At 47.9% G+C, this 24399-nt stretch overlaps 1 protein-coding gene across 4 annotated transcripts in view; it reads right to left on the bottom strand.

Moving 5' to 3' along the window:
- Window positions 1-24399, bottom strand: part of ABL1 (ABL proto-oncogene 1, non-receptor tyrosine kinase) — a 783695-nt gene that overhangs the window by 35715 nt on the left and 723581 nt on the right. For all 4 annotated transcript variants that reach the window (XM_069609270.1, XM_069609271.1, XM_069609272.1 and 1 more), the window contains exons 9-10: window positions 21433-21522; window positions 20933-21097 (exon numbers count right to left, since the gene is read on the bottom strand). In XM_069609270.1, coding sequence (XP_069465371.1) covers window positions 20933-21097; window positions 21433-21522 — 255 coding nt within the window. The remainder of the gene's footprint in view (window positions 1-20932; window positions 21098-21432; window positions 21523-24399) is intronic.

The raw sequence follows: 24399 nt of genomic DNA, 5'->3' as shown, positions 1-24399 counted from the left end.
ACTTAGTATGTTTGAGTGACAGCTAGGCTGATGAATGGGGGTTTTGCTGCATAAAAGCAGGGCTTTGGGGACTGGAACTTTAGACGTCAGCACAGGACCTAAAGAATCCGAAGAGGGGAGAAGCTGAGCCATCTACGACGACACCACCGGTGGAGCCCTGCTGTACGAATGTCACCACTTTCCCGACGACAGAGGAGATCTTCTTCCAGGAGAGTCTTCTTCCCTTTGAGCTGGTGGGACCAGCCAGTTCGCCTTTTTGGCCTTCCTGGATCGTCTCGTGGTCGAATCGCCTGTGCCAAGCACCCCGGCGGCCGGATAGCCACGCTTCACCACTACCGCAAATAAAAGGGTAGTACCTTTTAACCGGGAAACTCCGCGGCTAGTTTGTTCCCTGGCAGTGCAACGACCTTCAGCTTTCCTCCACGACGAGATCCTCCCTTCGCCTGGACAAAGCTTTGACTTGCACCCGCTGCCAGGAACAACTGCCTCCGCTGGAGCTTTCTCACCATTTCAGGTACTGTGTCCCGCCTGGTCTCCCTTGCAACAGACTGTCCAAGGTGTCCCGTAAATCCTTGACTCTCTATCCTGGGGTAACCTCGGACCTGCTAACATTACCTTTCTGACTTTATCCAACCTCTTGACTTTGCTGCAAAGACTTTGAGTGCATTTCCACTGTGTGATCTTGGGCACATTCCGCCTTGCTCTCTCCAAGAGTGGGCCTGGCCTATGAACTTTTTGCTCTACTGTAGACCCTGCCTTTCTTGACTTGCTGTGGTTTCTTAAAAGTGTTGGTACTGTATGTTTTCCCTATTTTGCCTTTTCTCTCCCTTTTTAAACAAATTATTGGAGTGCCATCTACAGTTACGCGCTCACCTCTGTTTTGCTAAATAAGTGGTGTCTTAACCTAGACTTGACGAATAATTAACTAGGGAGGTGTATATACTTATAGTGACTGAACTTGCTTGACATATTAGTGCCAGTGTATTTTTACAAGTGTATTTTTAAATAAATAATTCTATACTTTTATACCAAAGCTCTGGTCAGTGTTTGCTTGTGCTACTGTATTTTTAGCCCTATTGTGTATACTCTATAAATTGCCCAACTCTTCTTGAGAGAGGTCTCATTGCTCAGCCACAGCTACCAGGTAAATATGGGTGGTGCAGACTGCTACCAATTGGGTTTACTGCTAACTCATGTAGTCTTAAACTTTTTGCAGTAGTCCCTAAGGGAACTGCACAGGTTTCTGCCTAACAGTGGATTTGCGTTCTATGACAAAGTCAAGAATCTGGTTCATATCATCACAAAAAATGAGTTTGTCAGGGTTCTTCTGACAGATTTGTGTAATAAATTTAGACCAAAAAAAGGTGTTTGGAGCATTAGGGCCATAAACATTAACATTGTTAACAGTTAAGTTGTTAATAATAGGATCAATAATGATCCATCGTCCTTCAGGGTCTTGATCTTCATTGACTAATGAAAAGTTCAAATATTTATTAATCAATATAGAGACTCCACTCTTCTTATCTAAAGGATTTGAAAAGAGTATGGCTGACCCATGGAGCTCTAATCTTGAGATTCTCACCCTCCAAACTCAAATGAGTTTCTTGGAGACAAACGACGTTGGGTTTTTGCTTAGAAAGTTTAGAAATAATCTTGCTACGTTTGATAGGATGACCCAATCCTTTAACATTCCATCTGATAAACTTAATGGACATTTCAATAGGTAATAGGAATGATGTCAGAAGTAGGCTAAAAAGCAGTAAAAAAAATAAAACATTGCAAAGAGAGAAATGTCAAAGATTGCAAAACGTCAATGGAATGAGAATTACTAACAAACGGCAACATTAAAGAACAAGGGGAAGGACAGAAGGAAGGGGAGACGACAAAGAGGAAAACATAGGAATGTATAAACTGTATGAGAAGGGATAGATTGGAAAACGTTATGGTAGAAAGATAGAGGTGAGAATAGCTAGAAAGTAAGTAATCAAGAGTATCATGGGGATAGAGTACAGAGCAGGCACATGCGAAGAGAAGCAAAGAACGAGAGGAGAGAATAATAGCTGAAGTTATGATGGTATGAACAAGTAGAACAACCAGTAGAACTACAAAGGGGTGAAAAACCAGACGATTAATTAAACAATAACTTGTAAATCGGATAAGGTAGAGGAGGAGTAAACTCCATATTTTAAGGTCAATCAAGTTTGTAAAATTGCAAAAGGGGATCAGTGGATTTAATGGGAGATCTTGACGTCTCAGATGAGTTGAAGTGGATGGAGCATCAAATGGGATTGAGGAGGTAGATCTACTGCGTTTAGGAGTGTATTTGACGTGTTGGTTCTTAGGAATTCGGGAAGTTACAGAATGAAGCAGAGGATCCAGAGTGGAATTGCTAACCGAGGAGTTCGGGGAGGAAATATCCATCAGAGACATTTGAAGAGCTTGAATCAGATTATGAAGAACACTTGATTCCCTGAATTCTTTAGTGTGACCATCAGGAATGGTAATCATCCATGCAGGATCGAAAAGGCCATATTTAATATTGAGGGATTTCAAGACAGGTTTTATATCTAGAAATCTTTTCCTTTTGACTTGGGTAATCCTGGAAAAGATGAAGATTCTGTTCTGGAAAAGGATAGGGGAATTTTTCCTGGCAAATAGAAGGATTTGACATGCTTGCTGATGACGTAGGAAGCAAGCAATAAAGGGTCTTGGTGAGGAGCATGTTGCAGTTCCAAAGGGGGAGAGAAGATAAATCCAAGAGCAGAGGGGATCCAATTGGTAAGGAAAATGATAGGGTCATCTCCTTCAACCTTGTCAGGGATCCTGTAGAAGCGAAGGTTGTCCCTGCGATTCCTGTCTTCCAATTCTGTAACTTCACTTTCCAATTGTGCGAGTTCCGCTTGCAGGTTCTCGAGGCTCTTTCTGTCCTCCACAAAACCGACTCTTTCTTCCGTTTCACCAATGAAAAGGTCTTGATATCGTTTTTAAAAGCTTTAAGTTCTTCTTGTATGGAAGAGGAGCCAGAGTCTAATGTGGAAATAGAGGACCGAATATTGCCAAGTTCCTCTAAAAATGTTTCCATGCAGGCATTGAATGGTGCATTGTCAGATGCAGTCGTAATTTTCACAAAGTCCGCCATGATAGGGGTAGAAGATATTCACTGAGGTCAATGGTGAATATAGCCCTTTGAGTTGAGTAAATGAAGTCTGGTGATGTTATTGAAGCACCGCACAATGTAATGAGAGCAGCACGTCAAAGAAGGTGAGTAACGGGTTCTGTCATAAGTTTAAATGGTGGATCCAAGGATATAGAAATGGTGAAGTTCACCAAGATTCACGGCAAAATTGGATTGTCGTTTTTTTTGTAAAAGAATGAGCTGCTATCCTTTATAAAGATGTAATAGTTAATGTTCAGGTGGACCTAATATGACTGTGCAAGTCCAACTAAGGCGTGTTTCTATTTCGTTGCATAATCCAGGTAGTAATAAGATCAGATGTTTGAATTATTTTCCTTGTGCAGCCGTATAGTTTTCACTAATAAAAGATTCAAGTGACGCAAAAGATCCAAAATACAAGGCTACTTCAAGCGGCTCTATGTCGCACCATTCAAAAGCTTCAAAATGAGGGAAAAGTCAGAAATGACCAAAATAGTTTTCTGCCTGAGGACCCACTTGCCTCTACCCATCCAAGGAGCAGGAGCTCCTTCGACCAGGACTGTCCTTGCAGGAGCAGCGGGCACCCTGCACAAAGCTCACCTGATCTGCCCAGGAATAACAGTAAGCGCTGTGATCGTAGCGCTAGCCCACGAAAAATCACCATCCAAGACACTGCAGCCTTACATAGGAAAGATCACTGAAATATGAGGAAGAATATACCTGCCTTGCCATAATACAGCTGGAAATAGTGATGCTGCACCCTTCTTCACCATTAAGGTACATGAGGTACCTAACACCCTCAAAGATGGCCGACCGTTCTTTGTTGCAAGCCTCCAGAGCCTAACCAGGCCCCCAGCAGCCATTGCCATCCGCCGATTGGCCAGTCGGCCTATTTCTCCCCTGATTGGCAGGCGTAGCCGGCCCACTCTCTCCAAGGCCCAAGTAAACAAGGCCATCACCTGTTTTCTGCCTGTTTTTGCCGTGACCGCTGTCTGCCAGACCCCCTGGCCCTCATGCCCTGGTCTCACCTAAGGTAACATTACTAGCCAATTACAATCGCCACACCTCGCTGGGTGACTACCAATGCTGCCTATGCATCATCAAGCACACATGACTCCCCTGTGCTCCTGACTTAACCTATCGCTGTTTAACTTACTATATTGTTTATACATTGGTGTGTGTTTGTCTCCAGAAATAACTATATAGTTGCCGCTACATAGTCCCTAGCGATGCGCTCTACTTCCCATACTTCGGTCATACAACACAGCCTCACTTCACTATCAAACACACACGCATTGCCCTAATTCCAACCACCTGCAATGTTTATAATATTCCTAAGCGACGCCTGCTATTTGCCTGCATTGCGACATATCCTAGCGCTTCGATTCACCGCCACCCAGTAAGGAAAATCTTTCCTCCCCCTGTGCAGTACCCACCTGTCAAACCTTTACAAACTTGCTTGAGGTCACAGGCTGAAGGAGACCTAGCTGCCCTTACCATCAGTATTGTTGCTCCTACCGTCGGATAATGCAATGCTGCGTTACCTACATTTGCAAAGCTGCTCCTAGTGTGCAAAAACTCGTTCAGTGATAGTCCCCGGGAAACCCACTCCAGCTTCAGCAGCAAAGCCGCCTCTATCCAGTGTGAACAACTGCTTATACAAATTGCCTCTACCAACCAGTCCCGACTACAGTAGCAAAGTATGCTGCCTATTTTTTTTGCACCTAGCCATAGTTGAACCTGCCTAATTGTATGTACCTAGCCAAAGTTGAACCTGCCTATTTTTGTGCACCTATCCAAAATTGAATCTGCCTATTCTTATGCACCTAGCCAAAATTGAATCTGCCTGTGTGCACCGAGCCAAAGTTGAACCTGCCTATTTTTGTGCACCTAGCTAAAATTGAATCTGCCTATCTGTGTGCACCTAGCCAAAGTTGAATCTGCCTATCTTTGTGCACCTAGCCAATATTGAATTTGCCTATTTGTGCGCATCGGTAGCCCCTGTCGAACCTGCCCTCTACATCCCTTCACCCTAGATCACACCCTAGCAAGACTATGCTCACCTGGCTCACACGCATCATGTTCCCCTTCTGTGTCATGCAATATAGTGTACCTTGCAGCGGTAATAACTACATAGCCTTCAGTAATGGCCTAGCCAAACTTGGTTGTCGGAGACATTCACCCATCTCCTACCCCACACCATTCCTGTCTACCAGGCTACCCTTCCTACCTAGCTACCTCCAAAACCACACCACCACAGTCAAAGATAGCCCAGTTGTCACCCCCACCAACTTTAGCTCTGACAGAACTCTGTGCCATCCTAGACCTTATGTTCAATGTCTGACAGGAGGCACTAATACTAGTACTAATCCCAACTACACCAAACCTAGTATTAAGCCTTCTACAACCCAGCCTCCAGGAAACACACTCGCAGTCAACCCTAACCTCACAGCCCGGAACAATAGACTATGTACCAGACTCCCTCCTATGATTAGCAAGCATTCTCCCAAACCCCACACTAAGTCTAACAAAAATGATACAGCCTCAAATTACTCCCCCCTAAAAGGAGCATTACTAAATGTCAGATCCCTTGTGGCCCATCCTACAGAAATCGCTGACACCATCCTGACCAATAATCTTGACTTCCACACCATAACAGAAACTTGGCCTTATAAGGCAGCAGGACCTTACTTAACCCTAGCCATTCCTGACAAATACTCCATCCTCAGAGCTGATAGACCCAATGCTCGGGGAGGAGGTGTAGCTATCATCTTTAAATCCTCTCTAGACCCCAGATCAATCACTACCTCTCCACTTAAAACTTGCGAGCATCTCACAATCCAGTTGCAAACCTCCCACAATAGCACCATCTCCATTCACCTAATATAAAGACCCCCAGGCCATCCTGGAGCCTTTGAGGAAGACATCACCTCTCTAATAGCTGAAAACTCTAAACCTTCAGCACAAATGATCATCCTGGGTGATGTTAACCTTGGGTACAATGACCCTTATGACTCCCCAGCCTCCTCCTTAGCTAATGCTTTAGTCGAGCATGGCTTCGCACAACTTAGCGTTCAACCTACTCACCAAAAGGGTAGAACCATCGATTGGGTAGCTGCCCTCAATTGCAAGGTGACTTGCAAAGCCCCCAACTTCTCGTCTGGACCCACCACCATCTCATCCCATTAGATATCAATATGAACAACCCAGAACCAAAAAGTGCCCTCCTGCACCAGTTTGTCTGACCAGGAATCACTGCTTAAGCCTTAATACCTTTGGTCCTCCCCTGTCTCAACGCACTTCCGGCCACTGCCGACATCAACCCGTTGGTCAACACCTTTAATGATTCCATGACCAATGCCATTGAAATTGCGCAAAGGAAAACCGAGAGCTCAGTTGAACTCCTGGTACACCCCTGAACTCAAACTATTGAGAAAAAAGAAAGCTAAGTTAGAAGCGCTCTGGAAACCGGCACCTTCTGCGGAAAATGAAATCAATCTCTCGAATATCTCCTCCTTATACAAAAATGAGATAATTTGCGCAAAGAAAGAAGCCTACAATGTTAGGATAAATCAGGCAGGTTCCTGCCCCAGAGAACTATTCAATATCCTGAAGGAATTAGAAAAACCTAATCCACCTACAAATACTTGCACGAAAGACACCCTGGTGCACCAGTATCCAGAATGCCCTTGCCAATAAAATTACAGGACTCCAAACTAAAATAGAATGTAAACAACTAACCAGTAGCAAGTCTACCAGCCCTAATACACCACCGCCCATTGACACCAATTTAGGTTTTACATTCAAAAAGGTCACGCCACTACAAGTATAAAAAATTATAGCCTCTCTAAAACCGTCTAACTGCAAAGGGGACAGTTGCCCTGGCCAGATTATAAAAGACGCAGCCAGAGATCTATCCCCCTTCATCACTAAACTAATAAACCTATACTTCGCCACCAATTCAGTCCCTAGTAATTTGAAATCATGGGTTCTCCCATTGTTAAAAAAAACTATCACTAGAACCAACCATACTCACCAATTATAGACCCATCATCACGGTCCCATTCTTGCTAAAAATCCTTGAAAGAGTTGCCTACCTGCAAATTCAGGACCACCTTGAGACAAACCAACTGCTAGGAATAGGTCAGTCTGGCTTCAGACCTCAACATGGAACAGAAACGGCCCTTGTTGACCTCAAAAGTCAGATTGATGAAATGAAAGACAAAAGGTAACGCCGCCATCCTACTCCTTTTAGACCTGCCAGCAGCCTTTGACTTGGTCGATCACAAAATCCTGTGCAACCACTTATATTCCGCTGCTCACTTCTCCTCTGCTGTCCTGTGGCTACAATCCTTCCTGGCCAACAGAACCATGATTGTTTTCGCACCAGTAGCGGCAGCTGACCCCATCCCTATTACATGTGGTGTCCCACAAGGCTCATGTGTTTCGCCCACTTTGTACAATATATTTACAAAGCCACTCTGACAAACTGGACCATCTGGGTGTCACCTATACCAATTATGCTGATGACACCCAGATACTCCTTTCCCTCTCAGGTAACTACAATGCTGACATCATCCGGATTAAGGATATCTTTACCATCATTCAGGCATGGATGGCCACACACGGCCTCTGCCTGAATGATGAGAAAACTGAACTTCTCCTTGCCGGCTCACCCAATAACCTTTTGAAACTTAGCCCCAGTTACAACAGTATCATCATTGATGGCAATACTATTCCCATTGTCAAAAGTGTGAAAACCCACGGCTTTTATCTTGATGCCAACACTAACCTCGCCAAACAACTTAACGTGACTGCCTCGGCCACTGCCTACACTGGCAAGCTGATCAGGGCCTGCAGACCTTTCTTGTCCCCCAATAGCTGCCTCACGCTGGCCAGGGCTCTTATACAGTGTAAACTGGACTACTTTAACAGCCTTTACCTAGGCGCAAACCAATCCATCATTAATAAACTACAGGTACTCCAAAATAATGCGCTACGAGAAGCATTAAACATTCCAAGACGAGACCACATCTCCACCACTAGAAACTCGTGTAAATGGCTCTCAAAGCAAAAAATTGACCTAAAAACTATTTGCCTCGCATACAAAGCCTTAAACCATCTAGCCCATCCTTATCTCACCAATACATTTACCTTGAAATCTGCTTCCAGAATCACTAGTTCTTCCAACATATTATGCCTAACAGTGCCCGGATTCTCCTTAAAAAGAGCTGGAGTATCCAGTTTCATGGTCCTTGCCTCCCAACTCTGGAATGCCCTACCACTTAACATCAAATCTATAGAGTCCTTTCAGTCATTTAGGAAACAGGTCATCAGCTGGTTACTGAATACAACCTAGCATTTACCCCTTTCCTTCTATGTTTGATGCTAGTGCCTTGTGTTTTTTTGCCCGTAATTGTGATTTTCTAATCACAATTTGTATAATCTATAATTGTAAACTTATATAATGTACTTTGCAACCTTGTACCGAAGCGCCCTTTTACCTCTGGGTCAAATAATGCTAAGCAGTTATGAATGAGGGAATTTTACCTCACAAATGCACCAGGTAATTATTCTGAATCCAGATGATGTTGTTTAAACAGGTAGTAGAAGAAATATACTCATATAGGCTCCAAAAGTAATTAAAATGAAGTTTACAATTAAATCTTAGTAGAGCGTATGTTTATAACAAAGATTAGTTCTGGAAGTATCAAGGCATAAAGCCTTTGTGAAGAAAAACACGTTTCCTTGAGGCGAGCGTATTATCTTGCTCGCGTAGCCGGGACAGCTGACGGGGCGTGGCGGCTAATCCTCCGACATGAGACCGTTGCTGCAAGCCTCACCCACTCTTTCAGCAAAGTAAACCGGCTGCATTCCTCCACCAGGGTCCCACAAGTAGAAGAGAAAAAGTCGCTGACGAGCACAATCAAGACATTTATTAGGCGGTAGACACCCTACGAGGTCCTTCTGATAAAAGTAGTCATATAATTTATAACAGCGAGTCGAAGAGTTCCGCGAGGGAAGCCGGCGCCATATCAAGCTACCAAGGCGGCAGTAACATCAAAGGAGAGCCGTTCAAGCTCAGAACGTGTGGAGGCTTTATAAGACAATGCATTACTTACCGTAAAAGCATTTCTGATGGTTGCATCTGCTTAGATTCACATGCTGTGCATAGGTCCGACATCCAGTGGTCACTGCGGAGTATTGCATTTTGTTTTCGTATTCGAAAAGGGACGTCGACAAGGCGTGTCTGAAACACTATCCCTATAGTGACTTGCGTTGTAGCCACAATCCCTCACGCGTCAAGGTCCCTCTGTTTGTATTTTTCTGCCCTGAGGGAGCCTTCTAGACGTGAGTGAGTACAGAAAAGAGAGATATAAAAGGAAGTCTATGTTCCTTCCATCCGAGCGGGGAGGAAGGGTGGGCGCATGTGAATCTAAGCAGATACAACCATCAGAAATGCTTTTACGGTAAGTAATGCATTGTCTTCTGATGTTTGTTAATCTGTTTAGAATCACATGCTGTGCATAGACTAGCGAGCAGTACCCGGAGTTGGCGGTGGGTTAAGAGAAGGAACAGTAGAGAAAAGATGTCTTAGCACTGCCTATCCCACCTGGGAGTCAGATCTAGAGTGTGTATCTAGAGTGTAGTGTTTTGTAAAGGTGTGCACAGAACTCCAGGTAGCCGCTTTGCAGATGGACTCAAGGGGAACATTTGCAATGAATGCTATGGACGCCCCCGTGCCTCGAGTAGAATGTGCTCTTGGCCTAAAGGGCAGTTCTCTCTTAGCAAGAGTATAGCAGAGAGTGATGCATTGAACAATCCATCTAGAAATAGTGGACTTTGAAACTGCATCCCCTTCTCTTCCTGCTGCCACCGAGACGAAGAACTGATTAGTTTTCCTCAGTGGTCTGGTTCTTTCCATGTAGAACATGACCGCTCTGCGGACATCTAGTGTGTGCAGAGTCCTTTCTCCCAAGTTGGAAGGATTTTGAAAGAACGCTGGTAGTTCTATAGACTGGTTTACGTGGAATTTTGAGATGAATTTCGGAGCAAACCTTGGGTGAGTGCGTAGAACCACCTTATCTCTGAACTGTAACGAAGGGGTCTAGAACAGAAAGAGCCTGAAGTTCACTTACTCTCCTGATGGAGGTGATAGCTATTAAAAAAGCAGTCTTAATAGTGAGGTGTTTAAGAGATGCTTTGTGCATGGGTTCGAATGGAGAGCCCATGAGTCTGGTAAGTACCACATTAAGGTCCCATCCGGGAGCTGGGTCAGCTATCGGGGGGTGTATTCTCTTTACTCCTTCCATGAAGGCCTTTATAACAGGGATCTTCCACCACGACACCTTGAGTTGGGAAGTGGTGTATGCAGAAAGTGCCGCTAGGTGGACTTTAATGGAATTGAACACTAGACCTGAATCCAATAGGTGGGTCAGGTATAGAATATGTGTGGGAGAGCAGTCAATTGGGTTGATGCTCTTACCCCTGCACCAGATGACAAACCTCTTCCATTTGCTAGAATAGCAGTGGCGAGTGTTAGGTTTTCTGGCTTCCCTGAGGATGTCCATGCATCTCTGCGGGAGCTGTAGATGTCCGAATTTTATGATCTCAGGAGCCAAGCTGCTAAGTTCATGTTTTGGGGGCATGGATGCAGAGTCCTCCCCTTGTCTTGTGACAGCATGTTGTACGGGCAGGGGAGTTTCACTGGGGGGGAGATAGAGACATCTCCATCAAGTGAGCGAACCATGGCTGTCAGGCCCACATTGGGGCCACCAGTATCATGGTTACTTGTTCCTGGTGCATCTTGTGCACCACCTTGTTGAGAAGGGGAGTCGGGGGAAAAGCGTAAACAAATTTCCCTGACCATTGCATCGACAGACCGTTCCCCTTTGATTGGTTCTGGGGGTACCTGGAGGCATAACTTGGGCATTGTGAGTTCTCCATGGTTGCGACAAGGTCTATTTCTGGGAATCCCCATTGTGTGAAGACGTCGAAGACGATGTCTTCGTGCAGTCGCCATTCGTACTCTTCGGGCAGGGGGAAATCTCTGCTGAGTTTGTCTGCCAGCAGATTGAGTTCCCCTGGTACATGTTGTGACAGTAGGAACATGTTTTGTTTGAGAGCCCACTTCCATATATTTTGGGCCAGTTTGGACAGTCCTGGAGAGTGGGTTCCCCCCTGCTTGTTGATGTAATACATGGCTGTGGTACTGTCTGTAAGGACCATCACTGTCCTGCCTTGTAGGTGTTCCTGGAAGGCTTTTAGCGCCTTGAACACTGCTAGTAACTCTAGAAGATTGATGTGTTTGGATGCTACGTTCGGAGTCCACACTCCGTGAGCAGTCTGATGGGATAGGTGAGCCCCCCCATCCTGTGAGGGATGCGTCTGTGGTTAGAGTGGCTTCCGGCGCGGGTGTGGCAAAGGGTTTTCCTTTTTCCAGGTTTCCCTTTGTCCACCATTGTAGCGAGAGAACTAAGGCCTGCGAGACGACCACTAGATCGTCCCAGAGTCGGCTGGCCTGACACCACTGGCTGTTGAGCCACTCTTGCATTGGGCGCAGGCGCGCGTGAGGTACCAAATAAATACACGACGCCATCATGCCTAGCAAGCGCATTGCTTTGCGTACCGTCACCTCTCGACCGGTCACATATTGAGAGATCTGAAACAGCATGTTTTGGACCCTCTCTTTTGAGGGGAAGACGAGGCCGTCCTTTGTTTGAATTAGAGCCCCTAGGAATTGTTTGATTTGGCTGGGGTCTAGGCTGGACTTCTTTTCGTTGATGGAGAAGCCCAACTGGAACAAAAGGTCTACAGTCTTTTGGGTATTGGAGAAGCATGTTTCGTAAGAATCCCCTGTTATGAGCCAGTCGTCGAGGTAAGGGTAAACTGGGATGGACAACCTGCGCAGGTGGGCCGCTGCCACTACCAGCACCTTCGTGAATACCCTCGGTGCTGATGCTATGCCGAAGGGTAGCAATCTGAACTGGTAGTGTTTGCCCTATATCATGAACGGAGGTATTTTCTGTGCGCTGGCAACATTAAAATATGAAAGTATGCATCTTTCATGTCCAATGTTGTCATGTAATCTCCCTGTGATAGCAGTGGGATCACTTCCTGTAAGGTCACCATACGAAACTTTTGGGGTTTGATGAACTTGTTCGCTGGGCGCAGATCTAATACAGGGCGCATGGTTAGATCCTTTTTGGGTACAAGGAAGTACACTGAATAAATACCTTCCGTTACCTGAGGTCTGACATTATACCCTCCCGTGCTGGAAGAAAGGATGTTATCCGGCCCCCGACCGGTGTTGCATGGGAGGGGACGCGAATCTTCGCGTCACTTGGTGTTGTTAGGGGCTTGGGAGCCTCTGGGGGTGGACCCCCGCCCTCTTCCTTTGCCCCGGCACTGTCCTCTTTGGCTGTGCTGCCCACTATTGGTCTGGAAATTGGTGGCAGGGTACTGTTGCTGCTGGTTTTGTTGTTGGCGTTGGCCACGAAAAAAGCGTTTGTTGCCATAGCCGCGCCTGGTAGAGGGCTTAGAGATTTGGTCAAGAGTTTTGATAGTATCGAACTCTTTTTTTAGCCATCTCCAGAGCCTCATCCACCGCTTTCCCGAAGAGGTTAGAGTCTTCAACAGGTTTATTTATTAAAGACGCCTGTGTCTCCGGTTTGAACGCTGAGTTGCGCAGCCATACGTGGCGTTTTAGGAGTATTCCCTGAACCAGGGAACGTCCCGCTGTTTCTGCCGCATCCAGAGAGTTCTTTACAATACTCTGGTTGACCTGGGTTCCTTCGCCAATAGTTGTAAGCAGGCGTGTACGTAGTGGTTCCGGCGCTTCTTCGGCGTCTTTGCGCAGTTTGGCCCACTGCGCGTCCGCATAGCTAGCGAGCAAAGAATTGATGTTCGCAATTCTTGCCGAAAAGGCAGCCGAGGATGTAACTCTTTGCAAGGGCATATAACCGCTTGCCCTCCTTGTCAGGTGGTGCCTCACTGGTGGAAAGTGGTACCCCTGCCCTCTTTCTTGTATTGGTTACTACCAGGGAATCCGGAATGGAATGTCCCCTGATGTACAGCGGGTCTGAGGGTGAAGGAGTGAAAAGTTTTGCAATTCTAGGATTGACCCCTCTGATTAGTGCGGGTGTGGACAGCGAAGGGATGATTCTTCTCTTCACCGAAGCGAGGAGGGGAATGGTCTGACTGACCGGGGGTTTCTCCTTAATTACTCTTTCCACAAAGTCTAATTCAGGAGAGAGCTCCCCAGTGTCCAGTTCGAAATGTGCTGCTGCTCTGCGCAACAGGGCATTGAATGTGGGCTGATCGTCAATGGGAGACGTGTTTCTAATAGGTGAATTGTCAGGAGGATTTAGGTTTAGGACATCAGTGTCGGAATATATTGATGGGGATTGCCAGGGGTGAGAAGGTCCTTCTTCTGGATTTTCTCCGAAGCCTTCTCCTACCAAGTCTGGGCTGTCTTCCAGACCTTCCTCCTGGTTCCGTCCCTCTTCCTCGTCCATAAAATCATCCTCTTCCTCAAAGTAATGTTCCTCCCCAGTGAGGTCATACACACTCTGGCAGTCTGAGGCTGTGTCCTGGTGGGGATTGACTAATTTCCGAATCTTGGCCCTGTGGTCCTCCTGAGGCCCTTCTCTTATTCTCTTGGGAGTGGGAGGGTTCTGTGTATTCATAAACCTCTCCATTCTCTCCATGCAGAGATGGAGCCTCTCCATGGTTTCATGGGGTACCCCTGAGCGGTCTAGCGGGGGAAAAATAGTGTCTTGTAGCTGAAAACGGCTCGACCTCTCCCACAACGTCGAGGAAAGTGTCCCGTCGCCCTCCGAAAAGCCTTCAGGTGTGTTGGGGGTCCCCTCGACTGAAGGGGGTAGTCCCTGCCTTTCTTCGGGCTTTTTCGGCGTGTCTTTCGACCTCTGCGTAGCGCTCGACGTGTCTTTCGGCGTACGCTTGTGGGCGTCGGCTACCACGATCCTCGCCAAGCTCTCAGCGACTCGTTTGTCAGCGGAGGGCTGTGGTTTCGACGTTATGGGTGTCGATCGCTCTACGGCGGCATGCGCCTTCTGCTGATGAGCGCCGGCCGATGATTTGGGGGCGGCGCCCTTATTTGCCGAAAGCCCAGTCGCTGGTCGCGGCTGCGAGAGGGGCTTCGAACCCGAACGGTCCGAGGAGGCCGCCGGTGGAACCTGCGTCTCCTTGGGCGCCGATGCTCTCTTCGCCTTCGACGAAGAAGAGCCCTGGGTTGTGTGCTTATGTGTGGTCTTGTGTGCGTCAATGTCGCCGGGGTGTTCATCCCCATAAGCAGGGCGTGAGCCGAGCCCGTCGGGGCCGGGGACAGACGACGAAGCGCGTGTGCGCTCCTTAGGGGGGTTTTCGACTTCCGTAGCGGAGGTCGTGGTATCACGTTCCTCGTCACTGTCGGTGGTAGCAACGGTGGGTGAAGCGTCGGCCTTCGACATAGCGTAGGCCGCCCACCTCTTGACCCTACGGTCTTTTAGGGTCTTCGGCTTAAGAAGCCGACAAGCCGTGCAACCTTCCTCTTTGTGATCGAGGGGCAAGCAGTGGTTACACCGTGAATGCTTGTCCTTCCAAGTAAACTTGCCCTTGCAAAGCGGGCAAAACCTAAAGGGTGTCCTCTCCATAGCCGAGGCAATAAATCGTGATAACCACCCCAAGGGAAAGGAAGGGGAAAAGGAAAGGCATTCTCAGAAAAGAACCAGAGATGTCCCACGACCCCCACTCTCCCTACTGTATATGGCCTGCGAGGCCAGGCCACGTGTTCGGCAACGCCGAAGGATCTCCTCCGCTCGTCCCCTCCGTCGAAGATCTTGCTCGGCGGAGACAGCTTCACAACAGCGTCGAGGGGGGGGGAAATCGATATGTTCTATATTAATATAGGAAAACGACCAAAGGTCGAGGAGATGAAATCTGCAATGTCTCTCGAGGAGATCTGCGTAAAGGCTACCAGTAGCTGGGCTGAAAAAACAATCTGAGGGACCTCGACGCGTGAGGGATTGTGGGTACAACGCACGTCACTATAGGGATAGTGTTTCAGACACGCCTTGTCGACGTCCCTTTTCGAATACGAAAACAAAATGCAATACTCAGTGACCACTGGATGTCGGACCTATGCACAGCATGTGATTCTAAGCAGATTAACAAACATCAGAAATTAAGTTACGCTGCCAGAATTATAAAGGGGTAACATCCAGAAATGAAGCGCTGGTCGGGAAACATGTTTAAAAAGGTACGCGTTTTCCTCTGCTCACAGAGCTCACCGACTACAGGGCCATCTCCGCTGCCGATTGGCCACCCCCCCCATTGTTTGCATTTCTAACCAATTTGTGCTCTTAAAATATCAGCTACAATTTAGAAAATAAAATCACGTTTGCAAATGGCATGTTTGTTAATACAATATCTGGTGCCTACTATATTAAGTGAACTATCTAGTTCTGCTTAAGCTGTATAAGCGACCAGAGCACTTGTTTTGCGCCTCACTATTGGGTTTTAGTGCTCCGAGCGCGTTGTTGTGCCTGCTCTCCCCTCCCCTCCCACTTCCTGGTCCTCCTCTCCCTCCCGCCTCCCTGCATGCCCACCCCCCCCCCCCCCCTCTGATTGGCTGTCTGGCTGCCTCCCTTCTGGGCTACTCGACGCCCGCTCCCCCTGCTAGCTTCTTTGTTGAGCTGAGCGTTGGAGAGCGGTCGCCAAGATGGAACTGCAGGCCAGGAAGCCCTACCTGGCCCTAGCGGGCCTCTGAGTGATTTCCTGTGTTTTTTTTTAAAAAAGAATTTTGCATTTGCGCTCCGAGCACGTTGTTGTGCCTGCTCTCCCCTCCCCTCCCACTTCCTGGTCCTCCTCTCCCTCCCGCCTCCCTGTCCGCCCACACCCCCCTCCCCTTCCTCTCCTCCCTCTTCTATTACCACCCTGCTCCTGGGCAGCCCTCTGCCCGGCAGCTCCCTGCGGCTAAGGGCCCCAAGGCCAAGGGCGACTCCTGCAGTTGCGGCTCCCTGTGTGTCTGCAGGTGTCCGCAGGGGACGCAAGGCGCAAGTAAATTTCACCTTCTCCACCTTCTTCCTGCCCACCCCCACCCACGCCTGGCCACTGCATTCGCACGGTGTCTTCACCTCACTGTGTTCCACAGTTGTGGTAACCAGGGTTTTCTCTCCTCGCAGGATTCTCAAACCTAGGTGGCCTCTCCACTGTGTTCCTAAAACACAATACTGTTGTTGTTCTGAAATGTGGTAACTTGTCTTGCCGTTCCTGTCTGTGGGCTCTCGCATCATCTGTCTCCCCCCCCCCACTCCATGGTGCTCTCTATCTCGCCTATCTTCTCTAACTGCTTCTCTATTGACTATCCTGCTCTCCTCACTAAATCTGGTAGGAAAAAGTTTAAAAAGGACATCCTGGTCTCCAACCCAGGCCTCCCTATCGCTGACACCTACACTAGTGCCTGCTCTAAGGAAACTCACTGACATCCTCTTTTTCGTGCCTTCACCTGACCTATGGACCCTTCATATGGTCTCTGTGCTCTCTCCTTTTTCCTCTTCTCCCATTAATGGTGGCACCCGTTGGGATGTCCTCTTGGCCCCCTTCCGCTCCTCTAAGGCCATCATTAATGTCTATGCTAATGGGACCGTCTTGGTCCAAGGCCCTCAGGCCAACCTTCACCTCTTTGATAGACGCTTCCCTTGCCTCATCAACTTCCTTTCCTCCCCTGCTGTCCCCCCCCTGTCTTCGGCTACCTTGCCTCTACCCTCCCTCACTGCCCCCTCTCACACTCCCTCTTCACCTCCTTCTTCTACACCTCCGCAGGGCGTACCTCTGATCTGTACCCCTCCCCGGAAGTCCTTCAAGGATGGCAACCTTCTCCACTTTGCCACTCTTAACTCTCGCTCTGCCATCAAGCATTCCTCCGATATCTGTCGCCTTCTTGAGGAACTGGACCTTGACGTCCTCAGTCTCACTGAGACATGGTTCACAGCCAGCTCTGTCACGAGCTTTGACACACTCCTACCTGAAGGTTACAAGATCCTCTCTGTGCCCAGGACCAACCGTGCAGGGGGGGGGGGGTGTTGCCCTTATCTTCCCTGAGTGGATTCCTGCCACTGTCACTCCTACGCAGACCTACCCCTCTTTTGAATGTCTTGTCTGCCGACTCTCTCTCTCTCCTAGCCATTCCTTTACCGTGGCTACTATCTATCGGCCACCTGGTCAAATTTCCACCTTCCTCTCTGAGTGGGCTGACCTCTCCTCCTCACTCCTGTCCTCTACCACTCAACTCCTCTTTCTTGGGGACTTCAACATCCACCTAGATGCCCCCTGTCGCCCACTGGACTCTTTCGTGACCTCTGCGACTCTCTCTCACTCTCTATTCTCCCGTCTGGGCCTACTCATTCTGCAGGGCACACTCTTGATGCTGATCTCTTCTGACCTTCCCCTCTCTGTCCCTCCCTCCTCTCCTCTCCTCTCCTCTCCTCTCCTCTCCTCTCTACTGGAGTGATCACTTTCTCCTATCCTCCCACCTCACCCTCCCTACCCCACAGGCAAAGCCACCCTCATCATTGCCACCCACCTTCTCGGTCATCCGACCCATGAAGCGCGTGTCAGTTGCGGCTTTCGCTGCCACCTTCTCGCCCCCCCTCCCCCTTCGGCTGACTCCCACCCTGACACAGCCCCCTCCTTGCTCCACTCTACTATATCTGATGCTCTTGATATCCTTGCCCCTGTCATGAAAATCCGCCTGAAGCCCAAAGCTAAATGTAACTCCTGGTATGATTCGGATCTCGTCACCCTAAAACGCAAGTGCAGGGTGGCAGAGAGGAAATGGCGTGCTTCATGTTCATCCTCTGACAAACTGGCCTGCTGCCTGCTCCAAAGGCAATACCGTCTCTCTGTTCTCACCAAGAAGAGAGCCCTTATCCAAGCCCGCATCTCTGCGGGATCTAACAACTCGGCTGAACTCTTTAAAATCTGCAAGGAGCTTGCCAACCCTGCTGCAGTCTCTACCTCTCCTGTCCCCTCCCAGGCCCTCTGCACTGCACTGGCCTCCCACTTCATCTCTAAAACTCAGGACATCCTGTCCTCACTCTCCTCCTATCACCTCCCCCCTCTCTTCCCTGCTCTTCCTCTGGGCCTTCTGCAGCCACCCCTCCTCCCTCCTTCTCTGCCTTTCCCCTTTTTTCTGCTGACGAGGTTTCCAGACAAGTCCGATCTATGAAAGTCTCGTCTAAACAGATTCACCCCTGTTCCTCCAAAACTACCAAGGACCACATCGACTCCCTGGCTCCTGCCCTGGCTGACTTTTGCAACCACTCCTTCGCCTCTGGAGTCTTCCCATCCCCCCTCAAGCACTCCCTTGTGCACCCTCTCCTTAAGAAACCTCTGCCGACCCCTCCTGTCCGGCTAACTATCGCCCAATCTCCATCACTCCCTTCCTGGGCAAGCTCCTGGAGAAACTGGCCATCTCCCAGCTTAACCTCCATGCTGAAGCTGTTGATAGTCTCCATGACCATCAATCTGGCTTCAGAGCGGCCAGAAGCACGGAAACTGCTCTCCTGAACATCCGTGAGGACCTGCTCTTGAACCTCGACTCCAACACTCCGTGTGTTCTCATTCTGCTCGATCTCTCTTCTGCCTTTGACACTGTCAACCATGCCATCCTGCTCAACCGTCTCCGTGATAACCTGGGTATCACTGGTCAGGCTCTGGCGAGGCTGACCTCTTTCCTTTCCAATCGACCCTCCCAGGTCCAACTTGGGTCCTTCCTCTCTGACATCTTTTTTTCCACCTGTGGCTTTCCCCAGGGATCTAATCTCTCTCCCTGGCTGTTCAACCAGTATCTAGCACTCCTTGCCCACCGCATCGCCGCCCTCTGCCCCAACTTTCAGTGCTATGCGGACGATACCAGCTCATTTTCAGGCTACCCTCGGCCTCCTCTCCCTCCCTCCCTCCCTCCCTCATCTCTGACTGTCTGTCTGCTATCCAGGAATGGTGTGCTGCCAATGACCTCTGCCTTAATGCTAGTAAGACTGAGATCCTACTCATCGGCACACCCACTCCCTCCTTCCCTGCAGCTCTCTGGCCGGCCTCTCTTGGCCCTCTTCCTGCAAGGTAAAAAACCTCGGGGTCATCGTCGACTCCACACTCTCCTTCTCTCCTAATATATCTGACGTCTCTGAGAAGTCACATTACCAGCTGCACCTCCTCAGAGGTATTCTTCCCTTCCTCTCCTTCCCCCAGAAGCTCACTGTCTCCCGAGCCCTGGTTCTCTCGAAGCTGGACTACTGTAACAGCCTCCATCTTAATCTGCCTGCCTCCACTCTCCGCCCTCTGCAACTCATCCAGAACATAACTGCGAGACTTGTCCTTGACCTCAAGCCCAGGGACCGTATCTCTCCAGGACTGAAATCTCTACACTGGCTCCCAGTGGCTGCGAGGATTAAGTTCAAAACCCTCTGCATTGTCCACAAGGCCTTCTGGGGCCTGGGGCCTAAATACCTTCAACTCTCTCTTCCTAAATATCTTCCTTTCCGAGCCCTACGCTCATCCGTCTCCAACTCCCTCAGGGTCAGCTGCTTCTCGAAGCAACGAGCTGGGGGTAGATCTCTCTCCGCGGCAGGGGCCTCCCTCTGGAACAGCCTTCCTGCCTCCCTGAAACTTGAGGAGAACCATCTCCGGTTCCGGAAGCACCTCAAAACCTTCCTCTTCACTTCTGCTTTCTCTCTCCCTCTCCCCTGCTAAATTCTTCACCTAAACGGCACTGATTCTGCAACTGGGCCACTCTCACCGACCTCGGTCCTGGGCCCAGTCACTCTTCACTTGCAATGCCTCCCTGGCAACCCCTGCACTGCGGGACTGTCTCTGTATCCCTACAGCCCCCCCCCAGCACTTGTCTGCACTTACCTTGCACTTGCCACCAGCTGGCCCTATTTATTATTTTATTTCTATTCTACTTATTTGTACTGCACTCCCCTCCCCCTCCCCCTTCCCCTTTTTCCCTTCCCCCTGCACTTGCGCGGTCTGAATGACACCTGGCCTAGTAGGATCGCTGTCTGTCTTCCCCTTGTTCCCCCCTCCCTGCCTCGTCGCGCCTTGAAACACTTGTGTATAGGCGCGTTACAAATGCCATATCATATACTCAGCACAAGCCCTCAGCCTTCTCGTAAGGGTAAAGATGGTCTGACATGATTGACAAAAGTAACTTCACCTCCAATTCACATCTCAGCTAACTTCCCCAAAAATCTGTTGCACTTCTACAGTCTCAACACTTGCACACATTTCATGCTAACGTATTCCACTACATGCAGACATTATCGAGAATGTTTCCCTCTGAACAGTATCTAACCCGAACAGCAAACATTTCCCGTTGACAGGGTATTTTTCTAGACTGCTGCGGCGGCGGGGCTGATGGGGGAGTTTGCAAAAGGTGTTCAATTATCAACAAAGTCATTAGATTCGGATACCCTGTTAAAATAACAGATGGGAAGTGCACTAGGGGTAACCAGTGCTATCTGTGTTACAGACCCAGATTGCAGCAGGAGTTTGGGCAGACATTTGGGAGGTCAGCACCCGGTGATCTGTATTCTGAGAAGGGCATTGTGTCTGTGAACGACCACTGCTGAGGTCTTGTTATCTGTTGTGAGCTAACCTCACAATACGAATCAAGTAACCTACAGCCACCTCCTCAGTCTTTCAATGCATCTCCAAGCAAAAGAGCATCCTGCATGGCAGAACCTTCCCAATGAGTCGCTTGTCTCCCCAACTCACCCATCTCCCCTATGCCTCTTAGAGGTGTTCCCTCTGGGCTATCGCCTGCATCCTTGCTTTCTGCGGCTCTTCTGGATGTCCTAGTCTTGGTTGGCAGCTGTGGGGCCTGCAGAGTGGAATTCAGGATAGTCCGAGTTCCTTTCTTTCCAAGTGCCTTCTCGACTTCTGTAACGGAATGGAAAACAACAGTGAGCCCTTTATATGCAAAACCACATAGAATGTTCTGAACAGGAATGGCAGATGCTCATCCCCAGCACAGTACACAGTCATGCAAGTCCTCTAAATGTGGATTTTCAGGAATCTATACCCCACAATTACCAAGGATCCATTCTCCATCAGCACATACAGCATAAAGCCGACACCCTGCACGGACCTCGTTTTGCTCGGACGCTTCATCTGCTGCAGTGTCTTAAAGCACTTCAAAGCAGCCAGGGAACCACATGTTAGAACTATGCAAACACCATAACAGAAAGTTCTGTCACTTGGAAAAGGTAAATTACCATCAGATATGCTGGATTCCTGAAACATAGTCTCAAAAGCCTGGTGGATTTCTGCAAAAGAGGGTCGGTCCGCAGGGTTCCACTGCCAGCCTGCAGGACAGAAGGAGATCGAAAAGATTTACTAACTCTCAGTCCTCTTAACCAAAGATGGACTGTACATAGCATGTAATCAGTCAATGAACAACTCTAACCACCTACTATTTCTTGCTTCACACCACTGCAATTCCCAAGGAAGAGGAAAACCATGCAGACATTACTTACCTGTGAGACTGGTTCTTCAAGCAGGGCAATCTTGTACAGACTCCCACTGTCAAGGGAAAATCTATAGAATGTTTTGAAAATCCTCATCAGTCTATATCTTTAGCTCTATCCGTTGTGTTTACGTAGTTCTGATGCGAGCAACATTCTGGGCAGCCTACCATGAAGGTATTTGGTGGATCTCAGGTTAGGCCTGCGTTTGGACATCACCCCTAGATGGGGATTGGTGAATCTCAGTACATTGCGATTGGGCATCCCTTCTTGATGGTTTGATAACACAGTACCCTGTGATTGGACATCTCCACTAGGTGGGATTGGTTGATCTCAATACAGTGTGATTGGACATCTCTCAGAGAGAGATTGGTGGATCTTGCACCACAGGGTAGTTGGACATCCGCCCCAAGAGAAGTGCAGTGTGATTGGGTGCCCCCGCCAGATGGGGATTGATGAATCTCAGTAGAGTGCAATTGGGTGTCCCTTCTAGAAGGCGATTGGTGGATCTTGGATTAGTGTGGTTGGACATCTTCAATAGATAAGGACTGAAGAATCACTCTGTACAGTGTAATTGGGCGGTACCCAGTCATTTTACTAAAACCCCAAAATACTGAAAAAAAATCTGGTAGTGAGATAAGGGGTTAAAATGTATAGGAAAAGAGGGGAATTGGGGGGGCAATAAAAATAAAACAATTCTTTATTTTTCGGTATTTTGACTTCAGTGAAATTTACCACTCTGATTTTACCTTTGGTAATATCACATGTAACCTAATTGAGCGTCCCCTTTAGATGGGGATTGGTGAATTTCAGTACAGTGTGATTGGGCATTTCTTCTCGATAGCGATTGGTGGATAGTGTGGATAGACATCTCCCTTAGATAGAGATTGGTGGATCTTGCACTATGGTGTGGTTGGACATCCTCAATAGATAGGGACTGAAGAATCACTCAGTACAGTGTGGATTGGGTGCCCTCTCTAGAAGGGGATTGGTGGATCTTGCAGTACAGTCCGATTGGTTATTGACTCTATATAGGGATTGGCGAATCTCTCCCTTCAGTAGGATTGGGAGTTTTCTGTAGATGGGAATGGGTGTAGTCAAACTACAGAAGTTACATTAACAGAGGACTACTGTTGCTACTGCCACTCTTATGATCATTTTTGCACACACTCGTTCTTCATAGCCAGATTGCGCGCCGTTTGCATTTTCAGTAAAATAGTTATTCCTTTTTGGAAACCAAATACGTTCCTGCCGACTTCCACAATAGCAAGAAAATACCCCCCCCCATACTTTAATTCCTAAAACCGTTTTTACTACACACTCATTTTAATATAGTTTTCTAGGCATTGTTTATAGAGGGGTTCATTCACTGCCCCAATCTTATCAATACCTCTTGATGGGCTCCCTCTAGATTCAGATCTCTCACCTTAGTATGAATTGCGTTGCCTGCTACATACCTTTCACACCTTCTAAAATTACACTAAAAAATAACATCCGACTTTCCACAGCATTTCCTCCGCTTATGATTTTATCAAAACTATCTGTTGCTTTTCTTTTAAAATGTATTTTTTAGGCCATTTGCTAAGCGGATTAATAAAAAAAAAAGCATTTCAAATTTATTAGAATGGGAAATATAGAAACACATGGGGAGACAGATCGCAAACAATTCTATGCCAAGACCGGAGGCTCACTTTATGCTTCTCTTTCTTTATTTTAACATGTAAAGAAAGCTCAGCAGCAAGATATTTTTAGTGCACCCGAGTGCCATAGAACATATGCATAGAAAAAGAAGGTGCACGAGAAAATATAACAAATATATACAACAAAGTAGTAACATCTCATAATATGTCCATAAATCCCTGAGAAAAATAAACTCCATTTCCCAGAAGACTTGCTGAATGTTCATCCAGAGGCCACCAACATGTGACCTGGGTCCTCCAATGGGTGTCTGAGTCCTCTCAAACAGTCTAGAACATGATGCAACTTCCTCTTTCTTTGCTGCTCACAGCTGGAGAGAAGTACATCATGTTCTAGAACTGTATTCATAGTCGTTTTTTTATGTATTTCATTCTGTCACATTATTTACTACTAGTATAAGCTGCACGCTTTCCGAGGTGTTAATTACTTTTTTGACATGTTCGTCTGAGGAACGCATTACGCGTTACGGAGAGATCTTTCTCTCTCCGACGCCAGCAGCTTCCTGCTGGCGTCTGAGGACAGTGCGCGCGTATACTATCTATTATTTTTGGCTTTATTAGTCGCATAGACGTGGAACACGAGTGTCCGCTTCTGCGAACCCTTGCGCGTGTCACTTGCTCGCTTTGCCCGACTCGGCTCGAGTTTCTGTAGCCCCGGGGAAGCAGCTCCGACTCCCGTGTGACCATGTCGCCTTCCGCGGTCACCAGAGGGAACGCCTGCTCCTCAGGTGCCTTACTCAGCATTCTGGCGCTCGCAAGCGCATTTCCGTTACGTTTTCATAACAGATTTTGCGATCGCGAGCATAGGAAGCTAATATAGCATACAATACTTACATTTGGCATATTTAAAAAAAAGGAGAGAGAAAAGAAGAGCTATAGCCCATTGAGCCAAGGGCTACATTGAAGCTCTCCATATCTATACAGTGGGATGGAGAGAAGGCGTTCTGTGCCCACAGACAAAAAAAAATATATATAAGATATATATATAATATTTATTTTTTTACAAAAAGGGAGAACAGAA

The sequence above is a fragment of the Ambystoma mexicanum genome, chromosome 8, assembly GCF_040938575.1.
Source record: "Ambystoma mexicanum isolate Mex_15411 chromosome 8, UKY_AmexF1_1, whole genome shotgun sequence".
Classification (NCBI taxonomy): domain Eukaryota; kingdom Metazoa; phylum Chordata; class Amphibia; order Caudata; family Ambystomatidae; genus Ambystoma; species Ambystoma mexicanum.
Note: the sequence above shows the minus strand (reverse complement) of the source record. Positions and strands in the feature narration are given on the sequence as shown.